General features: G+C 53.5%; 1 protein-coding gene across 1 annotated transcript; it reads right to left on the bottom strand.

Moving 5' to 3' along the window:
- Positions 1 to 36: 36 nt before the first annotated feature.
- BICRA (BRD4 interacting chromatin remodeling complex associated protein) lies at positions 37 to 19906 on the bottom strand. The gene is given in 15 exon segments (XM_071732644.1): positions 37 to 1190; positions 1192 to 1352; positions 1355 to 1572; positions 2236 to 2338; positions 2864 to 2958; positions 3722 to 3870; positions 3963 to 4021; positions 5418 to 5525; positions 5951 to 6109; positions 6861 to 7166; positions 11164 to 13122; positions 14597 to 14662; positions 14944 to 14986; positions 15312 to 15357; positions 19707 to 19906. Coding segments are annotated over 14 exon segments (4251 nt in total). The 5' UTR covers positions 15353 to 15357; positions 19707 to 19906; the 3' UTR covers positions 37 to 406.
- Positions 19907 to 20124: the final 218 nt, after the last annotated feature.

Genomic DNA, 20124 nt, shown 5'->3' on the forward strand with positions numbered 1-20124 from the left:
GTTTTGCTTCCCCCTTTTTTTTTGCAGGAAAAAAACAAAAAAAGTGGGTGAGAAAAAAAAAAAAACGGGGAGGTGGGAAAAGAGATCAAATTGCTCCAAAATCATCAAAAATTTGTTACAGAATGGAAGTTACAACCGAGGATCCCTCTGGACCCCCCTTACCCCCCCCACCCCGAGTCCACCATCACCTGGAGGGGGTCGGATGCTCCACCTGGACGTTGAGGATGGACCAACCACCAACCCCTCCCCAACCATTTTTCTTTGTAGTTTGGGGGTGGTTTTTTTACGTTTTTTTCTTTTTTTTTTCTATAAACAAAGTGAAGAAAAACCCAACCCGACCTCCAAAAAAAAAAACAAACCCCTTTTCAGGGTGGGGGGGGGATGAAGTTTTTCTCCTTTTTCTTGGTTATCTGGTCAACGTCCTGGCCCCGAGACCACCGTTGTGATTGGGGGGGGGGTTGTAGGCGTTGTCCGTGCGGTGGGAGGGCGAGGAGAAGGGGGAGGAAGAGGAGTGGTAGGAGGAGGAAGAGGTCCGGGTGTTCTGGAGGCCTCCTGGGGGTTGTTGGAGGTTGAGGATGCTGTCGATGGCGCTCTGGAGGTGCTCGTTGAGGGCGTCGTCTTGGGGGCTGTCGCTGGAGAAGGAAGCGTTGTCCACTTCCAAGGATTCCGACTTCCGGCGTTTGGGAGGGGGGAGAGGAACCTCCCAGTTGAGTTCGGAAGCTGAAGTTTGCTCGGGGGGTTGGGATTTGATCAGCCCGTGATAAAATTCCTCCTCCACTTCCTCCAACTCCTTCATCAAACCCCCCGAAGGGTCCTCGGCCTTGGCTTGGGCTGCGGCGTCCCGGCGGTGACTCAAGACTTGGCTTTCCCCTCGGTTGAGGAAGAGGAGTTTGGGGCTTTCCTCGGGTGGGTTCCTCTCCAGGGGGCCACGCTGGGAGGCCACGTCCTCCCCTTTCCCCCCTTGGTGTTTGTTGGCTTTGGGGGGGGAACTTTTGGGGGGCTTCTCGGCCACCAGGGCCTCCACGTTCTCCCTGTAGGTTTTGCGGAGGGGGAGTCGGCAGAAGGTGCCGGGGGCTTTCTTCTCGGGGGGGGGTGGAGGTGGTGGAGGTGGAGGCGGTGGTGGTGGGGGGGAGACGTGGTCGAGGGTCCCGTTCATCTGCCCAACGTTGGGTTTGGGGGTCCGGGAAGGGGGGTGGGGGGTGGTGGACGGGGTCCAGGGCCGTGTTGTGAACGACTTTGCTGAGCCCGGCCTCCTGCTTGATCTTCAGCTTGAGGCCGATGCGGCTCCGCGCCTCGTAGGTCTTGATGGGGGGTTTGCTGCGGGAGGGGAGGGTCTCCTCTTCCCCCTCCAAAACCCCCCCTCCCCCCCCCCCGAGGTGGCCTTGGTGGCCCAGGTGACAGATGGGGACCCCCCGCTGTGCTTGATGACGAGTTTGGTGGGGGGGTGGTGGTGGTGGGGGTTGGGTTGAGGCACGGGAGCCTTGGGCAGCTCCGGGGTCGGGGAAGCGGCGGGGACGGCGACGGAGGCGGCGGGGACCGAGAGTTGGGCGGGGCGTGAGGAGACGTATTCATCTGGGGGGGGACAAGAGGGTCAGGGACAGGCAATAGGGACCCCCTGACACCCAACATAGACCCCAAAAGACACCCAACATAGACACCCAACATGGACATCCCAGTGATACCCAACAGGGACCCCAAAGGACACCCAACATGGACCCCAAAGGGCACCCAACAGGGACCCCGAAGGACACCCAAGACGGACCCCCCTGACACCCAACATGGACCCTAAAGGACACCCAACATGAACACTCCAGTGAAACCCAAAAGAGACCCCAAAGGACACCCAACATGGACCCCAAAAGACACCCAACATGGACCATAAAAGACACCCAACAGGGACCCCCCAGAGACACCCAACAGGGACCCCAAAGGACACCCAACATGGACCCTAAAAAGCACCCAACATGGACTCCCCAGTGACACCCAATGGGGACCCCTCGGTATCACCCAACAGGGACCTCAAAGGACACCCAAGAGGGACCCCCCTGACACCCAAAAGGGACCCCCCAAGTGTCACCCAACCCAGATACCTCAGTTCCACTCCACTTTCCCCCCAACCTTCCACTGAACCTTGAGTTTCCCCCCATGAAATTCCTGGGGGAAGAGGTCGGAACTTGGGGAAAAGAGAGGGAAATGGTGGAAAAGACCCCTCCCTGTAGGATTGTCCCCCCCCACCTGGTTTCTCCTTGGCCAACTGCTTGTCCAATGCCAACGTTGTCTTCTCCTCCTGGATGAACATCCGATCGATCATCACCATCTCGGCGGAGGGGCTGACGCGCTGGGGACGGGCAGAGGAGGAGGAGGAGGAGGAGGAGGGAGAGGAGGAGGAAGAAGAGCAGCCATGGGTCACATCATCCCCTTCAGCTCCCAAATTCCTCCTTTTCCCAAGTTCTTCCCCCCCCGTGTCCATCGGGTGGAGAAGACGCTTCCCACCCAACGTGCGAGTGACCGAAACACAGTGCGGTCCGAGAGGAAGAGCCAGAAGTGGAGTTGGGAGCTCTGGAGATGGGAGGTTCCTCCTCCACTTGGCCTTGGAGAACCTCAGGAGGTTCCTTCCAGCCCAACTCCTCCCTCATGGCCCAATTTTGGTCTTTATTGACCCAATTCTGAACTTTGAGGAAGTCCATTGGTTACCGACCTACGCCCGTGCTCTTCAACCCAACCTCTGACCAAGCTCTTCATCCCAATCCTCTGAGCTCTGGGTCAGTTGGGTCCCAACCCAGCTCCTCAATCCAGCTCCCTGCCCACCCATCCCACCCCTTTTCCCTCTGGAAAGCCACGGGAGATGGGATGGGAGCCTCACCCGGGACTCCTCCAGGAGCAGCAGTCGGTATTTGTTGAGCATCGCTTGGGTCCTCTTCAAAAGCTGCGTGGACACGGCCTCAAACTCCTCATCCACTGCCAGGGAGAAGGCGGGAGAAGGTGGGTGGGGGGTGGGTTGGGGGGGTGGGGGTTTGGATGGCAGGGGTTTGGTGGTGGAGGTCCTCAGGGAAAGGGGTGGGGTGTGATTTTTCCTGAGAATGGGTTGGATTAAGAGTTTCTCCAAAATTTTGATGGAGATTTGACCGAGAGAAGGTCAAAAACCTTGGAGGACCTCAACCATGTTGGCTTGGAGGTTGGAACAGAAGGTTGGAAGAGACCTCCAGGATGACCTTTTCTAACCTTTGGAGTTTCTGGCACGTTGGCCAACGTCAACGCCCAACGTTGGGGGATCTCCCACTTCCCTTGGGAGATGACTGAGGAAACTTTGGGGGCGATTTGACCTATCCCAGGCCAGAAACCTTGGAAGACCTCAACCACCTTGGAAGAGACCTCCAGGATGACCTTTTCCAACCTTTGGGGTTTCCATCACGTTGGCCAACGTCAACATCGGAGGATCTCCCACTTCCCTTGGGAGATTTTTAAGGAAAATTTTGGGAAGATTTGACCTATCCCAGGTCAGAAACCTTGAACTACTTCAACCACGTTGGATCAGGTTGAAAGAGACCTCCAGGATGACCTTTTCCAACCTCTGGAGTTCCCATTGCGTTGGCCAACGTCAACGCTCAACGTCGGGGTCTTTTTTTGGGAGCTGTTGGATTTGCTGGAATTTCCGGGCGGGGGGAGAAGGAATCCAGGGATGGATCCTCCATTTTTTGGGATGAGTTTTGGGAGCTTTTACCTTTCCTGTAGTCCTGGGCAGAGGGCAGGAGGCCCTGGTAGACGTGGTACGGGAGGAGCCTCTGGAGGGCGTCATCGAAGGAGCGGAAAGGAGTTTTGTAGTCGGGGTGGAGGACATTGCCCTGGTGCTTGTGGAGCTGCTCCAGGAAACTGGGAAGGAGGAAAAGAAGGAATGGGGTTGGACTCAGGAGGATTTTGGGGGGTTTTGGGGTTTTTTTGGGGATGGGGGGGTTGGGACTCACCACGCTTCCTTGTTGGGCTGTAGGGTTGGAGGCTTCTTCAAAGCCAACTTGGAGTCAAACTGAGGGGAGAAGGGAAAGGGTGAGGGGAGCCCGGGGGGGTTGGGATTTTCCAAAAGGATTTGGGATCTTTGGGAATGGGGTTGAACCATTTTGGGGGAAATTGGGGGTTTTGGGGAGGATTCGGCAGATTTGGAGGGAAGGGAATAGTTTGTTTTGGGGGGAATTGGCTCTTTTTTGGGGATTTGTCTTTTTTGGGGGAATTGTCTGGGTGTTTTGGGAATTGTGGGTTTTTTGGGAATTGTCTGTTTTGGGGGGAATTGTCTCTTTTTTTGGTAATTGTCTGGTTTTGGGAATTGTCTCTTTTTTTGGGAATTGTCTCTTTTTGGGGGGAATTGTCTCTTTCTGGGAAATTGTCTCTTTTTGGGGAATTGTCTTTTTTGGGAGAACTGTCTTTTTTTGGGACATGTCTTTTTTGGAATGGTCTTTTTTTGGGAATTGTCTGTTTTGGGGGGAATTGTCTCTTTTTTGGGGAATTGTCTTTTTTTTGGGAATTGTCTGTTTTGGTGCGATTGTCTCTTTTTGGGGAATTGTCTTTTTTGGGAGAATTGTCTCTTTTTTGGGGAATTATCTGTTTTGGGGGAATTGTCTTTTTTTGGAGAATTGTCTGGTTTTGGGTGGAATTGTCTCTTTTTTTAGGAACTAACTTTTTTCAGGGAATTGTTTGTTTTGGGGGGATTTGTCTCTTTTTTGGGAATTGTGTTTTTTTGGGGAATTGTCTGTTTTGGGGGGGAATTGTCTTTTTTTGGGAATTGTCTCCTTTTGGGGGAATTCAACCTCTTTGGAGAGATTTCCATCTCTTTGGAGAGGATTTATCCTTTTTTTTGGGGTGAATTTGGCCATTTTTTTGGGTGTTTTGGAGCTCTCTGGAGGAAATTTCATCTCTTTTGGAAAAAAAATTATCTTTTTTTTTGGGTGAATTTGGCTGGTTTTGGGTGATCTGGACCTCTTTTGAAAAGGATTTAGCCTTTTTTGGTGAATTTTGCCATTTTTGGGTGATTTGGACTTCTTTTGGAGGAAATTTATCCTTTTTTAAATGAATTTGGCCATTTTTGGGTGATTTGGACCTCTCTGGAAGGAATTTGGTTCTTTTTGGAGAAAATTTATCATTTTTTAAATGAATTTGGCCATTTTGGGGTGATTTTAACTTCTCTGGAGGGAACTTTGTTTCTTTTGGAGAAACTTCATCATTTTTTTATGAATTTGTCCATTTTTGGGTCAATTTGACCTCTCTGGATGGAATTTCGTCTCTTTTGGGGAGGATGTTTCCTGTTTAGGTGGGGGGTTCGGGCTTTTTTTTTTGGGGTGGATTAGGATGGAATTCCCAATTTTGGGTGGGGGAAATTCCCCTTTTTTGGGGAAAATCCCTGTTTATGGGTATTTTAGTGGGGAGCTCACCAGCTGCTGGCTCTGCAGGGAGGGGACAATTGGGGACAATCCCTTCCCCACCACCTGGAGCTGCACGGGGCCCTTCCCAAGGGAGCTGATGACGGAGCCGGGTTTGGTCTGAGGAAAAAAAACCCAAAATCAGTTAAATCCGTTGCCAAAAATTTGGGTTTTCCAAGCCAAGTTTTGAGATTTTGGGATTTTTTAAAATTTTTTGGAGGTTTTTTCGCCCAAAAATGGAATGGTTGGAGCCAGAGCTCCCAGAAATTTCCTTCAAAATTCCCAAAATTCCTGGGGAGGGAATAAGAGGAGGAATAAAGGTCCCTCCATCCCTAAAGCTCGAGGAATCCTGGTGGGAATTCTTGTGGTATCACCCAAGGAGGAAGGGAAAAAATGGGAATAGGAGGGGAATAATGGGAGTGGAAGGGAAATAATGGGAGTGGGTGGGAAATAATGGGAATGGGAGGGAAATAAATAGGAATGGGAGGGAATTCCAGGGTCCGAGAACATCAGGAAGAGGAGGAATTCCTGGGAAAATCCCTCACCTGCTGCAGAGCTGCCCCCCCCTTCCCGGGGGTCCCTTTGGCTCCGGGGGGAGTGGAGGATTTGGAGTCAGCGGGAACGGAGACACCTGAGGGAGCAAGGGCAGCAGTGACGTCATCAGTGGCATCATCAGTGACGTCATTGGGGGGCGGGAGCCTGTCCTGGGAACGGGGACTGATAATGGGATAATGGGATATTGGGATTTTGGGATACTGGGTTACTGGGAAAATGGATACTGGGATACTGGGACAATGGGATACTGGGATATTGGGACAATGGGATACTGGGATACTGTGGGATACCAGGACACTGGGGTATTGGGACAATGGGATATTGGGACACTGGGACACTGTGGAACTGGGATACTGGGATATTGGGACAATGGGACACTGGGATACTGGGACAGTGGGATATTGGGAAACTGGGATATTGGGACACTGGGACAATGGGATACTGGGACAATGGATACTGGGATATTGGGACAACGGGATACTGGGATATTGGGACACTGGGACAATGGGATACTGGGATACTGGGACAATGGATACTGGGATATTGGGACAATGGGACACTGGGATACTGGGACAATGGGATATTGGGATACTGGGATATTGGGACACTGGGACAATGGATACTGGGATATTGGGACAATGGGATACTGGGACAATGGATACTGGGATATTGGGACAATGGGACACTGGGATACTGGGACAGTGGGATATTGGGATACTGGGATATTGGGACACTGGGACAATGGGATACTGGGATACTGGGACAATGGATACTGGGATATTGGGACAATGGGATACTGGGATATTGGGACACTGGGACAATGGGATACTGGGATACTAGGACAATGGATACTGGGATATTGGGACAATGGGACAATGGGATAGTGGGATATTGGGATACTGTGGGATACTGGGACACTGGGGTATTGGGACAATGGGATATTGGGACACAGGGAGCACCCACCTGCAGAGGGGGGGGGGCAGGGCTGTGGGTGTCTGGCTCTGGGTGGGTGCTGGGCTCGGTGTCACCGTTCCCGCCGGTCCCGGTCCCGGTCCTGGTCCCGGTCCAGGTCCCTGTCCCTGTCCCTGTCCCTGTCCCTGTCCCTGTCCCTGCCCCCCCCCAGGGGGGGGTGGGGCTGCCAAAGGAGGAGCTCTGGGTGCTGGGGGGGGGCGGCTGCTTGGGCTGCAGGAGCATCCCTGGGGATACCTGTGGGGAGAAGAACCACGGGTCAGGAACTGGACCGGAACCGACAGCGCCCAAACCGACCCGGGGGGGGAAAGGGAGAAGCTGGGGGGGGGGGGGAAATGGGGGTCAGGGGGACAATAAATGGAGTTTGGGGGGGAGAAGGGGGGCAAATGGGTCCTTCCTGAGCTGCACCCCCACCCCCAGGGCTCAACCCCCCCACCCAAGACCCCAAAGACCCCCAGGGTGCCCCCCACAGGAGGGGTTCAAAGCTGTGGGTGCCACCAGCACCGTGGGGTGACCCCCCCCCTCCCCCAAAAGGACCCCCCCACCCTGAGCCCCAACCAGGGCCACCCCTAGGGCCACCCTGAGCTCTTCCTCCTCTTCCCAGAGCCCGAGGTCTGGGGGCACCCAGGGAACCTCCACAGATGGGGGGGGGCACCCAAAAAAACCCCAACTACCATGGGGTGGTGGCCATGGGGTGGGCATGAGGTGGCCATGGGGTGGTGGCCATGAGGTGGTCAAGAGGTGGCCATGGGGTGGTGGCCATGAGGTGGACAAGAGGTGGCCATGGGGTAGCCAAGAGGTGGACAAGAGGTGGTGGCCATGGGATGGTGACCAAGAGGTGGTCAAGAGGTGGCCATGGGCCATGGGGTGATCAAGAGGTGGCAATGGGGGGCTGGCCATGGATGGTGGCCATGAGGTGCTCAAGAGGTGGTGGCCATGAGGTGGTGGCCATAGGGTGGTTGGTAGCCATCAGGTGGCCATGGGATGGAGGCTAAGAGGTGGCCAAGAGGTGGTGGCCAAGAGGTGGTGGCTATGGGGTGGCCATGAGATGGCCATGGGATGGTGGCCATGAGGTGGTGGCCATGGGATGGTGGCCATGAGGTGGCCAAGAGCTGGTGGCCATGGATGGAGGCCATGGGATGGAGACCAAGAGGTGGCCATGAGGTGGCCATGGCGTGGTGGCCAAGTGGTGGTGGCCATGAGGTGGCCATGAGGTGACCGTGGGGTGGTCAAGAGGTGGCCATGGGATGGTGGCCATGGGGTGGTGGCCATGGGGTGGTGGCCATAGGGTGGTTGGTAGCCATGAGGTGGCCATGGGATGGAGGCCAAGAGGTGGCCATGACGTGGTGGTCATGGGGTGGTGGCCATGAGGTGACCAAGAGGTGGTTGGTGGCCATGAGGTGGCCAAGAGGTGGTGGCCATGGGATGGTGGCCAAGAGGTGGTGGCCATGGGGTGGCCATGGGGTGGTGGCCATGAGGTGGCCAAGAGGTGGCCAAGAGGTGGCCATGGGGTGGCCACGAGGTGGTCAAGAGGTGGTTGGTGGCCATGAGGTGGCCATGGGATGGTGGTCATGGGGTGGTGGCTATGAGGTGGTCAAGAGGTGGTGGCCATGAGGTGGCCATGGGATGGTGGTCATGGGGTGTCCATGAGGTGGTCAGGAGATGGTGGCCAAGAAGTGGTCAAGAGGTTGTGGTCATGAGGTGGCCATGGGATGGTGGCCATTAGGTGGTGGTTGGTGGCCATGAGGTGGCCATGGGGTGGCCATAGGATGGTGGCCATGTGATGGTGGCCAAGAGGTGGTCAAGAGTTGGTGGCCATGGGGTAGTGGCCAAGAGGTGATGGCCATGGAGTGGTGGCTATGAGGTGGTCAAGAAGTGGTGGCCAAGAGGTGGCCATGGGATGGTGGCCATGGGGGGGTTGGTGGCCATGAGGTGGCCATGAGGTGGCCATGGGGTGGTGGTTGGTGGCCATGGTTTTGGTGCTGTCCCCCCCCCCCTTTTTTTTTTTTTTTTTTTATTTACCTGCTGGAACCTCTCCAGAATTTGCTTCTGCTGGGGGGGGGTGGGGTTGGGGGGGGTCTGGAAGGGGCTGGGGAGGTGCAGGGGGGGGTGAGGGGTTGGGGGGGGGGGGACTTTGAGCTGTCCCTGGGGGGGGAACTGGAGCTGGAAGTGGGGGGAGTGGGGGGGGGGCTGGAGGTCGGGGGTGTCAGGGGGGGGGAAATTTGGGGGTTGGGGGGAAGGGTGGAGGGGGGAGGGGCTGAGGTGGTTCTGGAGGAGGAAAAGGGTGGGGGGGGGAGGGGGGGCCTGGGGGGTGCAGGGTCTGGGAAGGGGCTCAGAGGGGGGGCGGGGGGGAGGGGTTGGGGTTGGGAGGGGGGACGGGAATGGGGGCGGGAAGGGGGGCGAGAAGGGGGGGGAGGGGGCTGGGATGGGGGGCGAGGGAGGGGGGGGGTCTCCCCCAAAGGGGGGGGAGGAGGAGGAGGAGGAGGCAGCGAGGGGGAGGAAGAGGAGGAGGCTCCAGGGAGCTGCAAGAGAGGAGAGGGCGTCAGTGGGAGCCCCTTTTCCTGCTTTTTTTCCCCCAAAATGGCTTTTTAAATTTTTTTTTCCTTTTTTTAGGGGTTTCCCCCCTCCCTCCCTTTGTCCCCCCCCATCCCTTGCCGACAAAAAAATTTTCTGAGGGTTTTTCCTCCAAAAAATTCTCTCTCCCCATCACCAGAGGGGGAAGCAGTGGGAGGGGGTGGGGACTGATCCCCCCCCCCCTGCCTGGGGTTAACCAGGACTAGTTAGGGTTAACCAGGACTAGTTAGGGTTAACCAGGCCCACTCAGCATCCCAGTGTTGGGATTTTTTTTTTTGGGAGGGGGATTTGCTCTCTTTCAATTTGAGCCCCAGGGCTGCAGCGAGAGGGCAGAATTGGGGCCAAAAAAAGGGGGAAAAAAGGGGGAAAAAGGGAAAAAAAAAACGGAAAAAAAGGGGAAAAAGGGAAAAAAAGGGGAAAAAGGGAAAAAAAGGGGATAAAAGGGCCCTGGGCTGGAGGAGGAGGAGGAGAAGAGCAGAAGCAGCACAGGGTTAGTGGGGAGGGGGGGGACAGGGGGGGACAGGAGGGACATGGGGGGGAGAAGGGGACCTTGGGGGTCTTGGGGTTGGGGGGTTCTGGATCATCCCAATCCCACTGGGTTATGGATCATCCCCATCCCATTGGATTCTGGAACATCCCCATTCTGGATAATCCCCAAGGGTTCTGGATCATCCCCAGTCCCATTGGGTTCTGGATCATCCCCATCCCATTGGGTTCTGGATCATCTCCAAGGGTTCTGGATCATCCCAAATCTTGTTGGGTTCTGGATCATCCCCAATCCCATTTGGGTTCTGGATCATCCCAAGGGTTCTAGATCACCCCCAAGGGTTCTGGATCATCCCAATCCCATTGGTTCTGAATCATCCCCATCCCACTGGGTTCTCCACAGAACCCAAGGAGCAGAATCCTGGTGGGAAGGGGAACCCTGAGGACAAAGGGGGTGGGAGGAGTTTGGAGGCCAAAACCCAAACCCAAAAGGGCCCCAAAAGTGTTGAGGTCGAAGTGGACAGAACCACCAGGGGGTTGTGGATCCTCCTGCATCCTGAGGGCTCCAGGAAAAAGAGGAGGAAAAGGAGGAGGAGGAGCCCAGAGCTCCCTGGAGGTGGGAGAGGGGAAGGAGCCCCCATCCCACTACCATTTTGGGGGAAAATTGTGGGGTTTGAGGCCAAGGGGTGGAGGTGGAACCATCCTCCTGGTGGTGACCACGGAGTCCAAACCCCTCAAGCAGGCCCCAAAAAAAACCCCCAAAACCTTCAAACCAGGAGGGGTTCTGTGTCCTCCTCAGCCCCCAAGCAGGAGGATCCAGCAGGGATCCAACCTCATCCTTCCCAACCTCAACCTCCTGGGGGTCTTGGGGACACTTTGGGGCAGGAGCCACCACCCAACCACCCAACTGCATCTTCAGGAGGTGGAAATAGAGTGGGGGACAAGGTGGGGACCACGGGGGGATGGGTGGAGCAGCCACCACCTCCTCCTTCCAAAGTTTGGGGGGTGGTGGCACCTGAGCCCACTCCTTCCTCCATGAAAAATGGGATTTCAGGAGATTCCTTCTCAAAAAATTCCCATTTTTCTCCCTGTGGAGTGGGTGTGAAGGGCTTGGGCCACCATCACCACCCAAGTGCCACCCATGTGCCACCAACCCAGGGAAGGTTCCACTTGCCTGCTGGAGGAACATCTGCATGGAGTCCTGGTTGATGACAGCTCCAGTGCTGCTCTGTCCCAAAATAATCTTCTCCGGGCTGGAGGAAAGGCCAGGACTGGGCTGGGAAGCGTTGGCTTGAGGGACAGGAGGTGGCACCGTCAACTGGAGAGGAGTTGGGGCTTGAGGGTTGGGTTGGACGGCGAGGATGGAAGATTGGTCAGTCCCAGGGAGGAGCCCAGAACCTGAAGTTGGAGGAGGTTGCCCCAAATTTGGGCTCTGACTGCTGGAAGTGGGTTGGATGCTGATGGCCTGGCCCAAGTTATCGTTGAGCATGGCCACCTGGTTGGGCAAGGTGACCCCCTGGATGACCGTTTGGGCCGCCGGCGCCGTCTGGGCCAAGGAGGGGGCCACCGAGGGTTGGCTTTGGGTGGTCAAGCTGCTGGCCAAGGAAACTGGCATCTGGAAGAGGGTGGGTTGTCCAACTTGGCCAGGTTGGAGCTGGATGGGAGCCGAGAGGATGTGGGCAGTGCCGTGGGCGTTCTGGGAGGTCAAGACTTGGCCGAGGTTGAGTTGGCCGGCGATGTTCTGGTTGGTGAGGATCTGAGCTGGCAAGGCCTGGTTGGTGATCAACTGGCCACCAGGGCCTTGGCTCGTGATGATGTGGGCTTGGCCAGAAGGGTGAGAGGTGGCCAATATTTGGCCCCCCATGTTGGTCTGGAGGGCCGAGAGCTGCTGAGGGAGCTGAACAGCAGAGGCACCAGCGAGTTGGCCCGGGAGGAGGAACTGGTTCTGGCCTTGGAGCATGGCCTGGGGGACATGTTGGGCTGGGATGACGATGCTGCTGCCCTGGTTGAGGAGATGGACGCTCATGGGTTTGCTGAGGGGCTGCTGCTGGGGAGGGGGCTGCTTGAAAACGTTGGTTGGGAGGCCCTGGGGGAAGCCCGAGAGGACGACGTTCTGCCCGGGTTTGCCGGCCATGAAGGTCAAGTTCTGCTGGGGCTTCTGCTGCTGGAGGGAGGCTTCGTTCTGGATGGTCAAGGTGGCGTTGTTGGAGGAGAAAGGTTTGGGGGTGATCTGGTAGAGCTTCTGCTGGAGGAGGCCGGAAGGTTTGGGTTGGATGGGGGTGGGGGTGCGGTGGATGATGACGTTTTGGGCCTGCACCAAAGAGCTGCCCAGGTTGGAGGTGACGGTGAGGGGCTGAGAGCCTTGGGCCCCAGAGACCCCCCCAAACATGGAGTTCCCATTGAGGGTGGTGGTGGCCACCGTGGGGAGGTTCTTCTGGATGACCAAGCCAGCGTTTTGGGGGGAGACCCCCGTGGAGGCCAAGGTCACCTGGTGCTGCTCGGGGGCGGGTTGGGTGATGTAGCTGCCAACGGGCACCGTGGCCACTTGGGAGGGTTGGACCTGCTTGGCAATGATCTGCTGAGCTGACTGGTTGATGGCCATCACCTGCTGGCCCACCACTTGGATGGGCCCGATGCCCAGAGCGCCCCCGGGGCTCCCGTTGGGCAAACCTTGGAGGTTGGAGATGGGTTGGATGGTGACATTTCCCAAGCCCACTTGCTGCAGGAAGGGTTGGACGCTGATGGCTTTGTTGACCACCTCGGCACCCACCGACTGCTGCACCAGGGCCTGGTGGGTGAGGACAGCGGGAGGTTGGAGGCCAATCAGGTCGGGGCCACCCGAAAAGATTTGGGGGGTCCCGTCAGAGGCGGCCTGGACCACGGGTTGGAGGGTGGGGAGCTGGAAGGAACCCAAATCCAGCTCAGCTTCCGCTTCCAAGGTCTGCTCGGTGATGTTGGCCTCCTGCAGGCTCTGCTGGAGGATGTCACAGGGTTGGTCGGAGTTCTGGAGGTTGGGCCCAGAACTGGAAGGAGAGGCCAAGATGTCATCTTCTAAAAAATCCAGGTCCACGCTGGTGCTGGGTTGGTTCTGCTCCGTGCTCAGGTGGTTCCCTGAGGCCTCTTGGACATGGAGCTGGGAGAGAGGAGAAGACTTTGAAGAGAGGGGATGAGGTGGGGAGGTCCAAGACAGGGGGTGAACGGGGAGCTTGGCACCAAAAGGGAGGTTCTGGGGTGGAGAAGAAACTCAAGGGTCCCAACTCCACCACTCTGTCCCCAAAAAGGTGGAAGTGTCCTCTGACCACATCTGGAGGAATTGGGGACCCGGGTGAGGCCTTCAGCTCAAGTGCTCAATAACTTCCAGGAGGCTACTGGGGGGAGCTCAGCACCAAAAAGGAATTTTTTGGGTTTTGGGGTGGAGAAGAACCTCAAAGGTCCCAACTCAAGGTCCCAACTCCACCACTTTGTCCCCAAGGAGGTGGAAGTGTCCTCTGACCACATCTGGAGGAATTGGGGACCTGGGTGAGGCCTTCAGCTCAAGAGATCAATGACTTCCACGAGGCTCCTGGGGGAGCTCAGCATCAAAAAGGAGGTTTTGGGGTTTTGGGGTGAGTTGGAGAAGACCCTTGAGGGTCCCAACTCCACCATTTTGTCCCCAAGGAGGTGCAAATGTCCTCTGACCACATCTGGAAACACTGGAAGTGTCCTCTGTCCACATCTGGAAAATTTTGGTACCCGGGTGATGCTCAAGGGCTTCCAAGAGGCTCCTGGAGGGAGCTCAGCACTAAAAAGGAATTTTTGGGGTTTTGGGGTGGGTTGGAGAAGAACCCCAAAGGTCCCAACTCCACAATTGTGTCCCCAGGTAAGTGTCCTCTGTCCTCATCTGGAAAAATTTGGGACCAATTTGGTGCCAGAAGGCACCAAAGTGAAGTTTTGGAGCACTGGATGTGAGCCCAGGAAATGTTCCCTCCCCTCCCAATCCCTTGGGAGCATCTTTGGGAATGGGAAGAGAAATTTCTGGAAGTGGGAGAAAAAGGGGAAAAAAGGAGGAAGTGGGGTAGAGGAAGAGGCAGGAGGCAAAAGGGAAAGGAAAAATGAAGAAAAAGGACTCAAAAATGGCATAAAATGGCCCAAAATGGGATGAAATCATCAGGATCTTCCCAAAGGACGGTGGTGGAAATGAGGGAAAAAACATCAAATCAAGGAATTCATGCCCAAAAATCATGCAGGGAACCCATGCTGGGGGCAGGGGGAGGAGAATTCACTAAAAACCAACAAAAAAAAGGATTTTAAGTCTTTCCCCTGGGCCTGCGAGGAGAGGGGACCCCGGGGGTGTTGGGGTTTTGGTGGAAATGGGAAGAATTTTCCCAATTTTGGCCAAATTTGCTTTTTTTTTTTTTTTGCCCCCCAAACTCAGAGGAATCCAAGAGGATTTTGGAGGCTGAATCCCCACCTCTCGTGCCAGGGGAAGAGATGAAAAGGGAGCAAATGAATGGGAAAAAAAATTAAAAATGATCAAAAAAAGCAAAAAAAAACAAAAAAAAGGGGTAAATTTTGAAGTTTTTTCTGTTTTTTGGTAGAAATGGGGCAAAAAAGCCCAAAATACCTACCCCAGCACCTTCAAAAAAGGCACTGGCTGCATCTCCTGTGTTGTCCAGGAGATCATCACTGTCAATCTGGAATTAAAAACATGGAATTTTTAGGGATGGGATCTAAAAAAATAGCCCAAAAAATCCAAAAGAAGCAAAAAACACCACCCCACCCCCCCAAAAAAAAATTTAAAAATAATTAAAACCTTACAGCATCCAACCCCGTCCCAACCTCCAGCTGGAAAAGACCAAAATGACCTAAAAATTCCAAATTTTGGGAAAGGGGGGTGAGTTTGAGGTTTTTTTTTAACTTTTTCTCTCAAAAAGGCCCCAAAAAAGTTGAGGGGGGGGGCTGGGACCTCACTCACCTTCTCAGATCCATGCAGGAAATCGTTGAGGGCCTGGGGGTCGCTGGAAAAAAAGAGGGAAATGGGTGAGGAAAGCCTGGAATTCCCGGGATACCACCCTGGGGGGGCTCCTCCCACCCCCTTCCCCAACCACCAAGCGAAGAATCCATGGAAAAACCCTCCAGGAAAGTTGGGAAACGTCTGGAAAAAAACCCTCAGGTGGGTTTGGTTCCCAAAAAACCAACCCAGGATGCAAGCTGGGAAGGGTTTGCCCTCTTGGGAGCTTGGAAGAAGCTCTGGAAAACCTCTGGAAAGGCTCTGGGAAGGCTCTGGATGTATCCCGGATGGATTTGGATCCTGGAATTGCTCCTGGATAAATCCCAACTCACCAAATGACATCTAGAAGGCAGCGTCCATCTTCATCATCCATGTCCACTGCAAAGAGAAAAAGGAGGAATTCTGGTCATGGAATTTTGGTCATGGAATAACAATCATGGAATTTTGGCCGTGGAATTCCAGTGGTGGAATTCCATCCATGGAATTCTGGTCATGGAGCAAGAGGGGCTGGGATCTCCTCCTCCTCCTCCTCCCAGGCTGCACTGACCCAAATTCCTCCCCTCAGGAAAAGCTTTTCCAAGGAAATTCCGGAGCCAGCAGATATTCCCAGTGGGATCTGGAGGTTTGGGAGGGGACTGGGGGGTTCCTGGGCCACCAGAGGAACCCCCAGAACCCCCCCAGTTCCGTTTCCCCGTGGGATGGACCCAAATTTGGTTTTCTTTTCTTTGGGGGGATGAAGGATTTGGTGGAATTCTGGAAAAGGGAAAGGGAAAAATTTGGGATTTCTGAGGTTCCTGAGGTGATTTCTGCTCCTGGGGTGGTGGCACCAAGGAGGTCCAGGCCTGGAATGTCCCCAAGGGAATTGTGGGGTCACCAAGGACACCCTGAGGTCATCAACAAAGTTTTGGGGTCACCAAGAGGACTTTTGGGGTCATCGAGGGCATTTTGGGGTCACCAAGGACATTTTTGGGGTCACCAAAAGGATTTATGGGGTCATCAAGAGGATTTTTGGGGTCACCAAAAGGATTTATGGAGTCATCAAGAGGATTTTTGGGGTCATCAAGGACATTTTGGGGCCACTAAGATCCTTTTGGGGTCCCCAAGGACATTTTGGGGTCACGAAGAGGACTTTTGGGGTCACCAAGGACATTTTGGGGTCACTAAGATCCTTTTGGGGTCACCAAGGACACCTTGAGGTCATCAACAAAGTTTTGGGGTCACCAGAAGGACTTTTGGGGTCACCAAAGGCATTTTTTGGGTCACCAAGGACATTTTGGGGCCACCAAGAGCATTTTGGGGTCCCCAAGAGCTTTTTAGGTCATCAAGGACACATTTGGGGTCCCCAAGAGCTTTTTTGGGGTCACCAAAAGGATTTTTGGGGTCACCAAGGACATTTTTGGGTCACCAAGAGCATTTTGGGGTCACCAAGAGCATTTTGGGATCAAACCCCACCTCCCAAAAAAAAAAAAAAGAAAAAGAAAAAAGGAATTTTGGGTCTTTTCTGCCTTTCTGATTCCTCCCCCCAGATGAGGAAATCTCCAAAATCCCAGAAATCCCCCAAAGTCCCAGAAATCCCCCAATTGCTGCTCGGAGTTTTCCACCCCCTCCTGCTGCCCCCTCCTCAGGGGGTTTCATTCTTTTATTTGATTTGATTTGATTTTACTTATTTGATTGATTAATTTATTTATTTATTTGATATATTTCATTTATTTCATTTTATTTATTTATTTGATTCATTTATTTATTTCATTTACTTTGTCATTTATTTTATTTATTTGATTTGTTTTATTTCATTTATTTTGATTTCATCTATTTGATGTATTTTATTTATTTATTTCATTTGAGTGATTTATTTTATTTATTTTATTTATTTCATTAATTTAATTAATTTTATTTAGTTGATTCATTTATTTATTTGATTTAGTTCATTTAGTTCATTCCTTTTATTTGATTTATTTGATGTATTTTTTTGATTTATTCCCCTCCTCCTCTCCCTGCCTGGCCAGAATTTGGACTTTTCCTCCTCAAAATCCCTTCCAGCCTCCTATTCCCTGAGCTGCAGGGAGGGAGGGTCCATTTCGGGGTAAAAAAGAGGGAAAAAGGGGGAAATGGGAAAGCAGAGGGGGTGTTGAGTTTTGGGTTGAAATTTGCAGATTTTGGGAAAAAAAAAGGAAAAAATGTCTTTTTTTCCATCTGGGATCCAGATTTGGGCCTTAATTTGGGTTTTGAGGTGTTTCTGTTTTTTTTTTTGTTTTGTTCTGTTTTCAAGGGAGGAAATGTGGAAAAAAAAGGAAAATAAAGAGAAATTCAGTCAAAAACCCCAAGTTTTGGTCAAAAAAGATGAAAAATTTCCTAGAAAACCTCCCAGGGAAGGGGGGGGTTAAGTTAAGAAAAAATAAAAGGAAAAAAAAGAAGAAAAATTAAAAGAAAAAAAAGAAAAAAAGAAAAAGAACAAAAATTAAAAGAAAAAAAAGATGAAAAATTAAAAGGAAAAAAAGAAGTTAAAAGAAAAAAAGGAAAAAAATTTAAAAAAAGGAGAAAAATTAAAAAAAGAGAAAAATGAAAAGAAACAAGATTAAAAGAAAAAGAAGAAAAATGAAAAGAAAAAAGAAGAAAAAATAAACAAAAAAAGAAAGAAAAATTAAATGAAAAAAAGGAGAAAAATTAAAAGGAAAAAAAAAGAATTAAAATTAAAAGAAAAAAAGAAGAAAAATTAAAAGAAAAAAAAGAAAAATTAAAAGAAAAAGAAGAAGAAACAGAAGAAGAAAAATTAAAAGACAAAAAAGGGAGAAAAATTAAAAGAAAAAAACAGACCCAAAACCTCCTGAAACTGCCCCAAAATTTTCAGGGGCTGAGAAACGGGGCAAAACTCTGACAATTCCATCAAATCCTCCTCTAAACCCCCCCCCGTGCCTCAGTTTCCCTTTGGGGGGGGTCTCCCCGTGCCTCAGTTTCCCTCTGGGGGTTCCCCCCCCTGTGCCTCAGTTTCCCTTTGGGGGGGGGGTCTCCCCGTGCCTCAGTTTCCCTTTGGGGGGTGGAGTGCAGAGAGGGGAAAAGTGAAGCTGAGAGTCCCAAAATTGGGGAATTTGGGGGGATTTTTGCAACCTGGGGGGGGGGGGGAATAAACCAAAAAAAATTATTAAAAAAGGAAAAAAACGGGGGGGTTTAAAAAAGGAGTTGATGATGTTAAAAAAAAAACCCAAAAAACCAAGAAACCACCCCAAAAAAAACCTCCCCAGGCTCCACCCGGGGGGGGGGGGCACAGGGTACCCCCCCAAAATGGGGCAGGGACCCCCCCCCCAGGAGAGGAGGAAACGGGGGGGAGGGGAGGATTTGGGGGGGTCCCAAAATAATGGGGGGGAATCTCTGGGGGGGGTCTGGGCACCCCCTTTTTTAGGCTGTGGTTGTTTTATTCTGGGGGGGTTTGGGGCTTTTTTTGAAGGGGGGGGGTCAAGAGGAAAGAGGGGGCTCCAAGCACCCCCTTTTTTAGGCTGAGGGGTTGTTTTATTTTGGGGGGCTTTGGGGCTTTTTGGGAAGGGGGGGGTCAGGAGGAAAGGGGGGGTCTGGGCACCCCAGTTTTTAGGTTGAGGAGCTTTGGTTGTTTTGGGGGGGTTTGGGACTTTTCGGGAAAAGGGGGGGGTGAGGAGGTGAAGAAGGGGGGGACACAAGAGAAAAAGAGGGGGATTAAGAGAAAAGGGGGGGGGTCTGGGCACCCCCTTTTTTAGGCCAGGGGGCTGTGGTTATTTTGGGGGGGGGGTGTCAAGAAAAAAAGGGGGGGTCTGGGCACCCCCTTTTTTAGGCTGAGGAGCTGGGGGTGTTTTATTTTGGGGGGGGTTTGGGGCTTTTTGGGAAGGGTGGGGGTCAAGGGAAAGGGGGGGTCTGGGCACCCCCTTTTTTAGGCTGTGGTTGTTTTATTTTGGGGGGTTAGGGCTTTTTGGGAAGGGGGGGGTCCAGTCACCCCCTTTTTTAGGCCCAGGAGTTGTGGTAATTTTGGGGGAGTTTGGGGCTTTTTGGGAAAAGGGGAGGGGGGGTGAGGAGGTGAAGGGAAGGGGGGAGGGTGTCCGGGCACCCCCTTTTTTAGATCGAGGAGTTGTGGTAATTCTGGGGGGGGTTGGGGCTTTTTGGGAAAAGGCGGGGGGTGAGGAGGTGAAGAAGGGGGGGCGTCAGAGAAAAGGGGGGGGTCTTGGCACCCCCTTTTTTAGACTGAGGACGTGTGGTAATTTTGGGGGGTTTGGAGGTTTTTGGGAAAGGGGGGGGGGTCCGGGCACCCCCTTTCTTAGGCCGAGGAGTTGTGGTAATTTTGGAGGGGGTGTGAGGCCTTTCGGGGGGAGGGGGTGGGGGGGAGGGAAGGTTTTTATTGTGGAATCTTTTATTGTCTCATTTTTGTTTAGTATTTTAGTGTTGAATTTTTTAGTGTTGAATTTTTTATTATTTCATTCCCCCCCCCCTCATCCGGAGCTGCTTGAGGAGGAGGAGGGGGGGGGAGGACAGGGGCCTAAAGGCCGAAAAATCCCCCAAAAAAAGGGGGGGTGTCGAAGGAAAAGGGGGGAGGGGGGGGGGGAAAAGAAGGAAGGGGGGGGGGAGGTGAAAGGGGAAGGTGCGGGGGGGTCGTGCGGGGCCGGGGGTGCCCGCTGGCCCCCCCCGACCCCCCCCAGCTCTGCGGGCGCCTCAGGTAGCGGGAGTTAAAGCGATTTAAGGGGAATTTGCTGCAATTGTGCGGAACTCACCGTGATGTTTGAGGAGCAGTCGGCGCGGGGTCTCCCAGACATCCCCGCACGGGCTGCGGGAGCCAGGACCCCGCCGGGGCCCCACCGACGCTTAGGGGGCCAGAGCGGTGCCTGATCGGAGAGCGGCGGAGGAGACATCGGGAAACGGGGAGGGGGGTGCGGGGAAAGCGCGGGAGAGGCCGCGTCCCCCGTAACCCCGCCGGACCCCCCCCCGCTGGGTGGCGGTGAGGGAAAATTAAAGCCGCGGTGGCTCCCCCCGTCACCCCCCCGCTTTTCCACGTTGATTAGCATAGCCACGCCCCCTCAGTGTGCTCATTAGCATAGCCACGCCCCCTCCTCATTTCAAAACGGCCTCCTCTTCTCTTGATTTGCATAGACACGCCCATCTCCTGACCTTGATTTGCATAGCCACGCCCAC

The sequence above is a fragment of the Heliangelus exortis genome, unplaced genomic scaffold, assembly GCF_036169615.1.
Source record: "Heliangelus exortis unplaced genomic scaffold, bHelExo1.hap1 Scaffold_279, whole genome shotgun sequence".
NCBI classification, from domain to species: domain Eukaryota; kingdom Metazoa; phylum Chordata; class Aves; order Apodiformes; family Trochilidae; genus Heliangelus; species Heliangelus exortis.